The 15,424-nt window shown below is 31.2% G+C and overlaps 1 protein-coding gene across 1 annotated transcript in view; it reads left to right on the top strand.

Annotated features, from left to right (window-relative positions):
• The first annotated feature begins 407 nt into the window (after positions 1-407).
• Positions 408-15,424, top strand: part of LOC124367562 (O-acyltransferase like protein-like) — a 52,226-nt gene continuing 37,209 nt past the window's right edge. Inside the window, exons 1-4 of the mRNA XM_046824495.1 lie at positions 408-466; positions 9,452-9,479; positions 12,557-12,769; positions 14,641-14,819. Of these exons, the coding sequence (XP_046680451.1) occupies positions 425-466; positions 9,452-9,479; positions 12,557-12,769; positions 14,641-14,819 (462 nt within the window). The 5' untranslated portion in view covers positions 408-424. The remainder of the gene's footprint in view (positions 467-9,451; positions 9,480-12,556; positions 12,770-14,640; positions 14,820-15,424) is intronic.

Here is a 15,424-nt window from a genome sequence, read left to right as displayed (position 1 = left end):
AATTGTATGTACAGTATATATATATATATATATATATATATATATATATATACATATATATATATATATATATATATATATACATATATATATATATATATATATATATATATATATATATAATGGGTCATATATAAGATATTACATAGGTAACACAAAATCCATTGTTATTTTACAGAAAACGCCCTACACCTCTTTGTGGGAAAAACGTGTAGCTAAATATTTAACAAGCTGAAAGAATAATTATATTCTTTTCGTTTTGTCAGACTCTTCTACAAGCCGTAAATGTAAAATTCTATTGCCTCGCTTGCATACGGTTGAATGTTTAAAGCTATGTTGTTTAATTTGTCCCGTTATCTCTTCCCTCCCACTGCCTATCAGTTCTCTATGTGCACTAAGATTCTACATTGAGTACGACAGTGGAATGATGAAGGTCTATTGGAACTTCACGTGGTTTTTGCACCTTGTAAGTATATACTTTCTCTCATTTACCGCATACAATGTATGAGTTTTGAATGTGTATAGATATACTAGCCATAAAATTGAAAAGAGTATGTTAGAATCTTTATTTTGGTGGTTAACTAATTGCTAGTGTAGGATCTGTAACAAGTGCTTGTGAGCTTTTGTTCTGAAATTAATATGTTAGAATACATGTAATTATCTATTTCACAGGTAAGATGAGAAATGCATCGTTTACATCTACTCATATTATCCCTAATACCCAAACCTATTTTAAGATATAAATGGTCGTAAATGTCTAAAATTAATTTATACTTTAACTAGGTCAGACACGGTAATTGGTGTACTGGATGTCAAACCATTAACACTCCGTATCGATAGAGCCGTAATGAAGGTGTTAACTGGAGTGTTAAATTATCACATAAAATTTATTTTTAATAGAGTGTAGACATGCATTAAAGAGATTGCACTTTTTTAATTTTCTTTTATAACTGTTTTATACATTTAGTACTGTTTGTACACGCAGTATAAGTTTTAATTACTGTTTTTAAGTATTCCCATCTTTATATTTAATTTAATTCATATTGTTAATTTGATAAAAAACTATGATTTTCTTACCTCCAAAATGATTTAAATTATGATAAACAAGGCGTTATTAAAAATACGAACAAGTGAAAAAGTCACTATCAAACATATTTTTCGTCAAATCGACTTGGGGAGGATAAAAAATCATACTGTTGTATGGGAAGATTCATTTAGCTGTTTTCCCGGTTCAACTTCATATAGCATTGCTCGGTGGAGGTGACTGCCTATATTGTTAATGAAGGATAATTTTCAACAGGTAGTTTTCGGTAATTTGAATGATTACAGGATAAATACAAGAGAGTATCATCCTGTATTTCAAACAGGTTATTTTAAACTGATTATATAATTGAGTACCTAGGCAATTTGAATTTATGCTGCAATATTTATAATCTTGTAAAATATTCATTTGAACAGATTTATTATAAAAAGTAAAAAAAAGTATTCTATAGTAATATAAAAATAAACAAATTTACAATAACCCATCCTACTATCAGTAATGATTTATAACTAATATTTACTTTTTTAAGAATTAAAGTGCAATAAATAGATTTTACTAGCATTTATAAGTTAAGACTATTGAATAACGCAATAGTTTGGATATGATCTACACGTGAAGCTCTAATCAAAGATATAAGCCTTTATTTGAAGATCGGCAGTTGCTAAAACAGAGGCTAAACCCAAAATCTCATTGCAAAGAACTTTTTATAATATTTTATTCTTAACATTTATAATATTTTTAGATGCGTCTCCCCGTAACAAAAAAATGGATTTAAGCTTTAAATGTATATCAAAATTAATATGTCTGGTTTTTTTTTTTTTTTTTTTCATTATGACCAAAATGTTTGAAGGTATTGAAAAACTTAATATTGTTTTTGTATTTAATAAAAATGTTGCTGAAATATTATGGTTACATTTTTATTGTACCGCTTACGGTTTCGCTGTTAAATAAAGTTATTTTTAATAATATGGCAAGTTTTTAACACTCCTTTGATACCGACGGAATATAGTCCACATAATTTATTGAATTGCTATTCATTACATGTATGTTCGACCTTAAGTTTGTGTTTAAGTTGAAATCAGTTTATAAAACTTACTGAATGTATTGTTCTAATTCCTTTGAACACTGGCCATTTAAAAAAGCAGTTCAGTGATTATTCAATTTTATTTTTAATTAATTATTGAATATCTTGAGGTAATTGACATCACGTGTCCATATGTGCGGGAAAATATCAAAGTTCCCCCCTACTTCAGTACTATTCAGCGATTGCCCCCAAACCTTGCGATTATAGTTTGTATCAAATGAATACAAGAGGCAAAGAATTAGTGTAACAAATGTTTCCAACGGTTTTATTTATTTACATTTTTAAACAAGATTAATGAATCGTTATATACGAGTAGATTGTATATGTTTTAATCCCAAAGTTTCATAAATTTTATTTAAATAGGATTAACATACAAAACGCTGATGCTATTGTTTTCATGCAGAAACTGGTATAGGTATTTTAATCATTCGATGGTTTTTTTAAAATTTAAATATATACTAACAGTTATCGCGTCTTCACACACTGTGTTGTGTTGAAAATATGGACTCTATAAGCATATTAATTTAAATAATATTATAAACAATCCAGATATAAGTCATAGTCTCTGAGAAAACATTGTTAATCTTAATAAATTTCAGATTTAAGATAAAAGTCTTTTGGAAGTTTTTAGTTGAAGAGTGCAACACTTTTTAGTACTCGTAAAATAAATAGAATCTATCTACAACAACCCATGACATTTTATTGAATGGCTCTGCGATTTCAGCGATAATTTAACTATTTTATATCACTGTTGATGTATAACAAAGTCTAGGTCTTTATCTTTTTAGATAACTCACTTAAAATAATTATATACATGATAAGGGCTTCATGTAGCTTATAAATAAAAGTAATCATATTTTAGTTACACATTTAAAGTTGAAATTTCAACAATGTTTTATTAACAAAATGTGACTTTTTATAAAAAAAACTTGCATTACATTATTCTATGCCCTTAAGCGAGATGAGAAAATCATAATAATCATAGAACAATATTACAAATTATTTTCTTCATCCGCCAGACTTATTATATCAGCGTTACGGGTTTAAAGTTTTATATTTTAACATAAATCAATAGTGGCTCTAATTTTAGGCTATAAGTGTGTATGAGCTATATTAAGACGTCGGGGTCGGATTTACTTTGTAGCTCTGAGCACGAGGATATGTAGAGCTGTATACTTAATGCCATTATTATTTAGTCTGTAGACATCTAAGAATATTTTGAATCTTGAATTTGCCTTGTTTCGTCTATTAAGAAATTATAGTCAATCTAGTACTAGTCACTAGTACGTATATCTATTTTAGGCAACTGTAATTTACTTTCAACCTACGATATTGTGGTTGCAACATATTATCTAAGTGCCACAGTTAAGAATTCTATGTTGCCATTTTCCATACATGAGAAAATCTGAGAAAGCCAACTCCTGTTAAAAAGACTAAGATGTGTGTTATAAGTCATTAGATATGTAGTACAATTTAGACGGCATTTTTGTCCTTTATATAATAATTACGTTGCTGATCAAGTACTGCATACTTATTATTTGTACACAATAAGTATACAGTTTTACATATCCACTTGCTTGGTATGTTTTCGGGTTCAGTTGAATGATAATTTTCCTCATCGAGCTTTAACCATGTAGGTCCATAGGGCCATAAGTTATGGTTAATCAATTCCGTTGGATTAAAACCTCTATATGAGCAATCACAGGGGTTTTCTTTCCCTAAAACGTGCCTCTAGTTTAGAGGGCTTTTCCTGTAACTATGAGACTGTATTTTAGGCTAAGGCTTATGAGCACTTTTGGTATGAATGAACTATACTTTCGACACCAAAGTTGGATTTACTTTGTATCTCTGTGCACGAGAATATATAAAACTATAATTATGCAGTGTTTGATCAGTAACGTAATGCAAATATCGAAGAGAAAGATAACGTCAAAATTTGTGTACATATTTTATGACTTATAAAACCCAACCTATTCCTTTTAACGGAAGTCGGCTTCTCAGACGTTCTCATGTATATATTTTCTTGACAGGGCAAAAAGTCATTCTTAACTGTGGCATCTGGAAATGTGGCATCCATAGTATCGTAGGGTGGGAAGTAAATTATAGTTGCCGAAAATGGAAGATTTATGACAGAATTAGACTACTCAGAACTACTTGATTGAGTGAGTATACTTTCTTGATAGGTGAAATAAGGTAAATTCGAGAGAAAAATCTTTTTAGATGTATAAAAATTAAATAATGATAGTAATAAGTGTACAGTTTTAATATGTTGAGACGGTGTGTATTCGGGTTTGGTTGAATGCCAATTTTCATAATTGAGTTTTAACCGTGTAGGTCTATAAAACAACAAGTTATGGTTAATCATTGCCGTTAGAGTTAAACCTCTAGAAGAGCAATCACTGGGGGTCTTTTTTCCTGAAACGTGCCTCCAGTTTGAAGGACTTAAGTTTTCCTTTATCTAAAAGAGATTCTATTTGCGATGGGTACATTCTATCTTGCAGTATTTTATTTGATCCAGTACAAGGTAACCGTAGAAATCAAATAAGGCAACCATCCTGTACGAATTGTGACTTTTACTGAAAATAACTATTTATTTATTTATTTCCTTCCAACGGTCAAAAACCAATTTACATTTATTAACTTATAATAGATGATTAAATCATACTTAAACAAAAGGGCCAAACCAAACATGCAACTGGACTCTAAATCAGATCTAGGCATAATTAACATATAAATAATGTAATAAGAAAGTATAAATTATATTAAAAATTAGTGAAAGTATATAATAAATTAGTGATAATATTAACTTAATACACTACTGTAAGGTGTGATACCATATGGAGAAACAAACAGACAAACAATAACAGTGCAAATAAACTATACAATTATCAACAACAATGAAAGATAAACTTTAAATGAATAACAAGAGTAAAAAAATATTAACATTAATGACTGATAGTGGTAAATAAAAAACTGAAAAAATAAAAAATATTTAACTTAAAAGCATATTTAACTTAAATGCATGCACATTAATGTCTAAGACGTGACATATGAATAAATAAAGAGATAAATAATAACAGTGCAAATAAACTATATAAAGTAAACAACAATGGGGAAAATACTGTAAATAAATAACAAGAGTAAAATATATATAGGTACCAACAGAGAAAAAAAAAACTAGAAAAACAACAAATGCAAGCAATAAAATGTAAATATATAACCAAGAGGCACAGTCGTAATATTATAAATGTGTAACAAAAAACACTATAAGAGTAGTATGGTTAGCCATGGAAAGCGCAGCACACAGTTCTAAGCGATGAACGGATTTGAGCTTCAACGGTGCTACTCTTGTTTTGGCACATAGTAAATGTACTTCAATTTCACATTAAGATTTACTGGTTATTCTGACATACACAGCAGCTCTGTAGGCCTTACTGCTTGCATCTGCAAAGCCTATTAATACATAATTGCATTTCCGCTCCTACGTGACAAGCATACTGTAAGGTTGATAACTGAATTGAATTCGTCACAGAAATAATTCTGGTGGTGCTTTCTCATCCTATCCTATGTTTAGACTCCATAAGTCTTGAACTAAAATATTGACGTGATCAAAACTGGAGCAGTAACTTCCAATAAGTTGAAAGTCGAACAACTATTAATAAAATATTGCGCTTGGTGCAGTTCTCATCTGGCTTGGGAAATCTTGAACATCAGATTATCGTTTGTAAGTGACCATTGCAATCCTAACACTTTAATTTATGTTTCTTTTGTAAGATCTGGATTTTTGTTTTGTTTGAGGTCTTCAGGGATTTTATTCACGTGTTCATCAGAGTGTTAACTCCGTTAGAATGAAACCTCCAGATTTAAACAGATTTCATTACAGTTGGTTCATTTTTAGTTGAAATAACTGTGTTATCCATATAAAAGTCTTGTTGGTCTATATCTACAGCAATAGGGCATTTCGACTTCTCCAGATCTGCAAGCTTGCACATCACTCGATGAGGGGATAACAGGGGAACTTGTTAGACCAAAAACTACTGAATTCAATTCATATACTTGAAGATCATTGCCTTGGGAAAAAATCTCCATATTAGACTTGGATAATTACGATGCTCAGGTAAGACTTGTGTTTGAAGGTTCATTTTGCTTAAATCAGCGGTGGCAGTATATTCGAAGAGTCAGAATCTTAAAAGTATGTCAAATATTCGGGTTAGAGCTTAGGATTTATGTGAAGAATATAAATCAAAGTGTTTGAATTGTTTTTGGGAGGACTGCCGTTGTCAACTCGTAGAAGAACTTTTTCAGGTTTTTGTACTCCTTGGTGTATTAATGCGCATCAACTGGAGTATTCTTGATATTTGGGACTCAGGACTTATATGTAGTTCTTATCCCGATTTTCTTGCATTATTGCTGAACAAAACCAATGAAAATTCATCTTTTCTTTTGATTGAGGTATTTTAAAACATTATTATTTTTCATGAGCCTAAAAGTGTTATATTTTGAAGGGTTATTAAAAACAAATTTTCCCATTGATTTACCATATGCAAGTTATTTGAAATACAATGCAAATCGCCTTTTCATCTTCAGACATAATCCTAGTAGTATATCTTCTTGTGCTAAACACCTTTGAGCAAGGTGGACTAGTTTGGGTTCTTCCGGAATTGCTCAAAATATGTTTGTATTTTGCATGCTTTTAAAAAACGAATCTTTTGTAATAGAATGTATCCTAAAGTAGCTTCCAGGGCAGCTGGAGTCCCAGCTGGTCCGAAAACAACATCTTGTTTGAGTAGAGGAGGCCATAGCGCATTTCCAATCTAAAAAATAACTTTTCCTTTTATATGGAAACTTGGATAAGCGAGACGAAATACTTCAAATGAGTAAGATTTTCCAAACATACGTTAGTTCTTGGCAAGCTGTCTTCCAAAAAACCTGCTACTAGAGCAGATATAATAAAGCGGCTAGCAAGATTAAAATGAGAGCAAAAAGTCAGTGACATAAATGTCTTGGGAAGCAGTTTTTTTCCAGTACCTACTCCTTTTACAAATGAATTAAAAGCTTGTTCACTCAAACCTATCTTCATGTCGCACTCATTAGTTATAAAGTGTGACTGACTGACGATATCTATTAAGGTTCTTTGTGAGTGTGATTTTCCATAAACGTCTTCAACATGAACCATAGCGGTTGCGAGAAGCACCATATTAGTGGCTGAGTAAGAAGCAAGAGATTATAAATATAGAGTTTGGATGCAAGTTTCTGCAGGGCTAGAAGCTTCAGAAGCAGGTTTTGAAACATAACGTTTATGGTCTACAGAAGGATAAGTGACTTTTAGGGCAGTTTTTCATTTTGAGAAGCAGTTTCAGTTCGATGCAGTAGCGAGGGGTGTCTTTTCTTGCAGTAGAATAACAGTTGTTTAACTGATAATCACTAGAATTGTGGCTATTAAAATTGACAAACAGTTTTTCAAGGAATTATGACTTTTTACAAGGGACCAACGTTCACCTAAGGTTTTCATATGAAATACTAACCAAAAGTTCAAAATTGTGTTAGACAATAAACAATAACATATGAGAATAAAACAATGATTAGATTACTTACAAAAAACAGCTGATGTCAAAATCATTGTTTACATGAATGACAGTACGAACTAGCTAGAGCAACTACAGGTGACTGTAATTTTCAATTTGCGATATTCATTGGTTGTAATATAATCCTAAAAAATAGTAGGTTCTACTAGGATTATAATAGAAAAATTAAAGCCGTTCTCTAATTGATGTGTCAAACCAGTGCTAATTAAGCGTATTAACAAATTGATACCGTATGTGTTAGGGAATGGTTCGTGGCATGGTGATTTCATAGGTTATTAAAATCCTAATAAGTTTTTAAAACAAGTAACCATATATTTGGTTCTTCGATTAGCCTATTACGCTACTTACATAGCGTGTAACTAGTTTACCGTTTACATGTTTTATTAACTGTACCTTAGCATCACAATTAGTCTAACAAAAATATACCTAAATTTCAGGCATAAACTAATCACGGTAGGTATCTTTATTTACACTATTACATAAAAATGTAATCGTACCTGTCTGGCGCTCGAAAGGTAATGTAATCCAGATAACAAAACATTTTACAATCTAACTTTAGCCGTAAATTTACAAACTTTTATGAAACCCATGTTAAGTTCTATTTGGACAAAAGTAGGTTTCTAACCTATGCATGTGTATCTTAAATTGTGCAGGTATTATTTTGAGTATAAACAATTTCCCTTTCTGACTTAAGATCATCGTAAAATGTTAAAGGATATTATGTCACTTGTTTAGATTTAAACAAACAGAGTTTATCTTTATTAAGTTAACAGAATAATTTTATATTATGCATATTGATAAAATAGCCATTTTCATGTAATTTTATGACACAATTTTCGTGTTATTCTTACACACAATTTCATATTCACAAATTCTTTTATAAATGTTATAGTATATTGATATAACTGTAGTAAGCCTACTCATTAGGAAAATGACTGTAATATTTAATGTATTGAACTAAGATAATGTAAATAATTAGTATTTTTATGGAAAAAAGGAAATATAATTTATTTTTATAACTATACCATGTAAAGGAAACAGGATTTTTCCGGACATTTGCCACCGTTCAGTGAAACAAGAAATCAGTAACACTAAGTTTCGAGATCTGCAATCTGATCTCTTCTTCAGGTAAAGAACTAACCTAATACATAATTACAAACTAGGTTAAAATAAACAAATCTTACCAAAGCGTTGTGGCACGCCTAAGTCAGGAATCACAACCTACATGTTGTTTATCAACTTCATTAACTCTATAAACAGTTAATAAAAAATGCACTTAATAAAAAACTATACAAAACACTAATCATTAAAACTGAACTACGTAATACAGGTCACAATACGTCTTCACTCGTCTACTAATCATCTACGACTGACCAGAGGGACTAGCCAATGGTAATCGTCACGGCTGGCTAAAACAAGATGGCGGAAATAAAAGGGAAGGGGGGAGGGATGGGCACTCAGGACAAGAATTATTAGTTCTTTACCTGAAGAAGAGATCAGATTGCAGATCACGAAACGTAGTGTTACTGATTTCTTGTTTCACTGAACGATGACAAATGTCCGGAAAAATTCTGTTTCCTTCACAATCCTTCCATCGTCAAAAATAACCTTCAAACAAAGGAAGTATACAACGTATTTGTCAAATGATGACCAATTATTTATAAAATTAACGGAAATGAAATTAAATTTCAAACAATATTTCTCTTCTAGATACTGTGTTTAATAATTTCTCTGTTACAGATATTACATGTCCAGGCTGAAGAAAATTGTAAGTTTAGATTCAACGTTACATTTTCACAAACACAATTTGGTATTAATGTCATTGATATTATAAGTTTTGTAAATAAATATTACGTTAATTTTAAAAGCAAACGTATTATAAGAAAACGAAGTTTTAAAATTGCAGAAATTACGATTGAATACACTCTCTAATAGTTGTATGTATGGAATATGGATTGTTAATTTAATAATTCAATTCAAACCTTTTCTGTATTAAACAAATTATGGCAACTTCCTACATTTTCAGCTGAATTGACAGATTATTTTTAAAATCTTTGAAACGCCACCACTTTGTAACGGATAAAATAAAAAACGGATAAGTGCAGTTTGCGGTAATCTTCTTTTCTACATATATATATATAATATATATATATATATATATATATATATATATATATATATACACATTAAATTGTATAAATGGCTATAGCCTTATTTAATTTCAATAAACATTGAATCGCAAAAAGTACTTGCTCCGCCGGGAGTCGAACCCGGATCTCTCATTTGCCGGGTGAATGTGCTACCATTACACCACAGAGCGCTTACTTTTTCCGATTCAATTATTTTGTATTTGGCCGTATCTGTCACATATGCGTTTATTAAATAAGCAAACTAACATATGATCGGAAGACCAAATACCTGTAAACGACTTTTATTTACATTAAATTGTATAAATGGCAATAGCCTTATTTAATTTCAATAAACATTGAATCGCAAAAAGTACTTGCTCCGCCGGGAGTCGAACCCGGATCTCTCACTTGCCGGGTGAATGTGCTACCATTACACCACAGAGCGCTTACTTTTTCCGATTCAATTATTTTGTATTTGGCCGTATCTGTCACATATGCGTTTATTAAATAAGCAAACTAACATATGATCGGAAGACCAAATACCTGTCAAACGACTTTTATTTACATTAAATTGTATAAATGGCAATAGCCTTATTTAATTTCAATAAACATTGAATCGCAAAAAGTACTTGCTCCGCCGGGAGTCGAACCCGGATCTCTCACTTGCCGGGTGAATGTGCTACCATTACACCACAGAGCGCTTACTTTTTCCGATTCAATTATTTTGTATTTGGCCGTATCTGTCACATATGCGTTTATTAAATAAGCAAACTAACATATGATCGGAAGACCAAATACCTGTCAAACGACTTTTATTTACATTAAATTGTATAAATGGCAATAGCCTTATTTAATTTCAATAGACATTGAATCCCAAAAAGTACTTGCTCCGCCGGGAGTCGAACCCTCTCACTTGCCGGGTGAATGTGCTACCATTACACCACAGAGCGCTTACTTTATTATATATATGCTACATATTCTTTGCTGTATCTATCTATGCTTACATTCAAAATTGCCTATTGACTCCTCGTGGACCGTTCTTATAGAAGAATGTCAGAACATCGATTTATATTTTAAAAATAGGTTTTTATGTACAGTAATCATGGGTTAATTTTAATAGCCTATTTTTCATTACTTTGTTGGGAATTGAGTTTTGGTTAAAACCTTTGCGTGTTTATTACCCATTTAATGAATTTAATTTACTTCAAATCTAAACAAAGCATGTTTTTCGAGACCAAATTGTGCATATTTTGTTTGATATCTCAGTAATGGGTGGTTTTACAGATCTGAGACATGCTTTATTCAATTTTTTTTTGCTTTATTTCCGACCTTTCCTAAAAATCGGGCGAAATCTTTTTATAGCTATAGCTAGCTAACAAAGCGTTTTCGGACATATGTTTGCCTAAACTTTTTTCATTAGTTTGAGAAGAGGAAATTAACTGAGAAGTTTTTCGGTTTACTCGTGGGACACCCTGTATATACAAAATAATGGTGGGCATTACAAACTTTTAAACTTTGAATATTTTATATACCAATATTATTTTCTCAAGAGTTACATGAATAACAGTTTTTATGATATTTATCAGACATTGATACAAAACATATTTAAATTTAATAAAAAATAACTGTTTTAGAGCAGATTACTATAAAAATACATGGCCTACATTGAGAGCTACCGTTTATTTAGTTTTTGTATTGTTGGGTATTCGCTGAGAACCTTAGAGATTATCCAAATAAAACAATTGGATGTTTTAGTATAAGCTACTTTTAACTTCAAATTTTAGCAAATACTATATTATATAAAACCCTTGGTAAGTCATGAATTACAAACATTAGGAACAAAGCAAGTATTTAAATTTTGCTACAGATCTAAAACTGATATAATACCCAAATTTTCTTTGTTATTTTTACATAAAAAGGCTTCTCAGACTTGCGTATGTATATATTTTTCTGGTTGGGGCAAGAAACAAAACCATTTACGAGAATACAAAAAGTATCTAATACAAGAAGTAAATTACAATTAGCGAAAGTAAATTATTTTGACTGAAGTAGGCTTCCCAGACCTGTGAAAATATTCTTTTTATTGAGGGATTTCCGCAAAATCAGATATGGGACGGAAAATGCCTTAAAAAAAAGTAAAATAAACAGATGTAAAATTGATACTTTTTTCAAAAACAACTAAATTGTGTTTTAATATAGTATTTAAATCAGTAGTAGATTTTAGATCTTGACGTTGCCCTTGATATCTGCTTTGCAATATTGATCAAGCACTGTGTAATTAATATTTACTGTAATGAACAGATAAGAGTAAGCTTTTACTCAAATTAAAACGGTCAAGCTGTGTAAATTCTGTGCCCTGTGTAAATAGCGATTGCAGAAAACGTTGAATTGAAAACTTGCTCTCAAGCCTATTTTATACTTTCAAGACTACAAAGGTAAACCATTAAATGGTAGTTTAGTTAAAGTAATACCGGGTGTCCCACGAAGAGGTTTAAATGTTTGATTTTATATTACTTGTCCATTTATGCACCAAACATTTTCAACCTCTACACAATTCATAAAATATGGTTTTCAAATATTCTGTAAAAATTTCAGCTCTATAGCAATTGTTTGAAACAAAATTGTTGTTGATAAAGAATTCAGTCAGTTTGTATTTCTATTTTTATATACTGAAATTGAATTTAATTGTATTTTGAAAAATGCAGTATTGTTTTAGGGAGACCGTATGATGCTGTCGACTCTGAAGTCATCCAGAAAGCACGTGACTTCCAGGAAGCTATGATGCCTCTCCCAGGTTACGTGATCAACTTCATGATGAAGACCACTGCTTCTCTTTATCTCCCCATCAAGGCAGACCTGGGACTCTGCCGGAGCCACAGCCAATACACCTTGCACAGCGTTCTCAAATCTGAAATGTGGGCGCTCAGAAGTGAGTACTAACTGCTCTCTTGAAAACTTATTCGTATTGTTGTATGTTGAACAGTAATGAACCAAGATTAGCGTTATCTATATATATAAAAATGAATGTTTGTATGTTTGTCCTTTATGGAATCGTGAACTATTGGACCGATCATGATGAAAATTTGTACGTATATGTATTTTTCCACGGAGAAGGTTTATAAGCTATGCCCATCCCTTTCCCGATTCAGGATTCCGCCCCACTGGTTACAGAAATACCCATAAGAAATGCATTGCAGCAAACATATGTTAACGTCTTTTCAAATTTTTAATCAGCTGTTCTTTGTAAACATATATTACACTTATAGTTTTAAAGCATAGAGTAAGCTTAAGAGAAACGACAAATTTTGTTTAAACTGTTTTTGCAATCACTGTTAAACATAGACTTTACTATCCAGATAATACAATTCAAATTTGACGTAAAAATTCACCTTTAACTGCAATATTTATTTAATATAAACCATGCTCATGCTTGATCAGAAGAGTAATGCAGATATCATAATTACTATCTTACGTTGGCTACAAATATAAAGAATGTTATAAAATCAACCTTAGTTGTTTTTTTTTGACAGAAGTATGGTTCTCAAAACTCCGTGTGTACATATTCTCTCGATCGAGACAACAAAGCAAGCTCAATCGTGGCATCGGAGATATAACTAATTTAATCTAAAATTTATTATAGTAAAAAAAAAAAATTTACTAAGTAATATAAGGACTTCGGTTCTTAAGATTTGCGTGCGAAGCCGTGGGTAACAGCTAGATAGAGGCAGGAATATGGTACATACCTTCATAATACGCCCAAGAGGCTCACGATGGAACGACTATCAATTATCTCAGCAATGTTTAGAATGTGATAGAAAAAGAATAAGTGAATATAGTGTACTGTTTTCAACGGGAAATTGCGTGCGAAGCCGCGGGCAACTTTTGCAAAAAATTATTGAAAATGCGCAGCAAAGCGCGCCGGGCCCGCTAGTTTATGTACAAATATTTAAATATGTAATTGAATTAACTAGACTAATAAAAGAAATCTTTCACTATGTTGCGTGTTCAAACTAATTAACTTGATTTATAACTTCAGTAAAATAAATGAAGATCATAAAATTAGCGTACCTCTCAGGGATCATTCTTAAGTACTGTTTTTTAAATTACTTATTTAGTAATAATCCCGACTAGAAAGGCTTATATAGACTTTATTATTAAATAAACTAATACTTTAAGTTATATAGCGTTAAAAATACAAATGACTTCAGGCTAACAATAACTTTATGCTGGAACGATATTTACAGTCAGAGTTTATCATAATTCCCTCTACTCCCACGCATTCTGTTTGTTTAAATGAGGAATAACTACAAAATCATACTTTTGACAACTGAAAACATTTCTAGCCAATAGAGTAATGGGTGAAAACTAAATAACTCAGAAATTATATGTGAAAGTTTAGTTACGTGTAACGACGAATATGTGAATAAGTTCACCAAAATTAGTATCAAAATCTGAAGGCCTCTGTGATATCATTTTTAGGTGATTTATTATCTGGGAGAAGACTGTAGAATATCGATGTGGGACAAAATATAAAGCGTCAAAAACACATTAACTTAAAAGTTTTTACCAATAGTCGCTGCACCATATCGAGCAAAATAAAAAAAAATCAAACGGGTATCTATGAAGGTTCTAGAAACTGTACTAATTGGGTTAGACGAACTCAACATTTTTTTGTCATACAGTAAACCCAATTTACCCACTTTTATTGATTAACTGTCACAAACTCATAAACAATCTGATTTTTATACAGTATTATTATCTTTAATTATGTTTTACCCAACCACCGTTGTGTATATTCAGTGATAGACGCGTCCAGTAAAGTTCCTACTGGACTGCTGGATGGTTGTATACAAGATCTGGGTAACTACGATCAGTGTCTCAGGGTTGAAGAGCCAGAGCAAAGGTTCACAGGCCAGCACTGCTTGGTGGATGCACGTGGTTTACTACCGGACCGTCTGGAAACTTACTTTAAGGACATGGTGAGTGTGTGTTTGTTTCTTTTTTGAGTTTTGTAACCTAAAATATTGAATTGTTTTTCTTGGAATGAGCAGTTTTTTTCCTATAAAACTGAGCCTTGGTGATTCCTTCTTTCAATTATTAGGTCTCATTTGCCTTTTCCGGTACTTCTTCGGGTTGTCTTTTGCTACGTCTTACTGTACTGTTGTAACTTAATATGTTAAAATGCATTCTGTCATTGTCTATTGTGTGTATTTGTTCCTGACATTACTTTCTAATTTCCTTTTTCTGTTATATAAATAAAATATGTATCATTCATGTTTCATATCTTCATTTCACAGATTAAATATTGTTGCTTTTAAAACCATCATGTCATCTTCGAAGTTTCATGTATTGTGCTTACAGTTTACTACATTAAAAAATAAATTATTAAATTTATTTACTACAATATTTGTTTTTACAATTTTATTTACAATCTGTTCAGACATTCTTAGAACAATAAGTAAATTAGATAAAATAATAAATTAACACTAGTTAGACTCTATCCAGCGATAGAGCTAACACAAATAAACAAGAAAAGTTTGAAATTAGAACCTAAGAGGTAAGTCCAGGATTTGAGTGCCTCTTC

This window comes from Homalodisca vitripennis, chromosome 8 (assembly GCF_021130785.1).
Source record: "Homalodisca vitripennis isolate AUS2020 chromosome 8, UT_GWSS_2.1, whole genome shotgun sequence".
Taxonomy (NCBI): domain Eukaryota; kingdom Metazoa; phylum Arthropoda; class Insecta; order Hemiptera; family Cicadellidae; genus Homalodisca; species Homalodisca vitripennis.
Note: the sequence above shows the minus strand (reverse complement) of the source record. Positions and strands in the feature narration are given on the sequence as shown.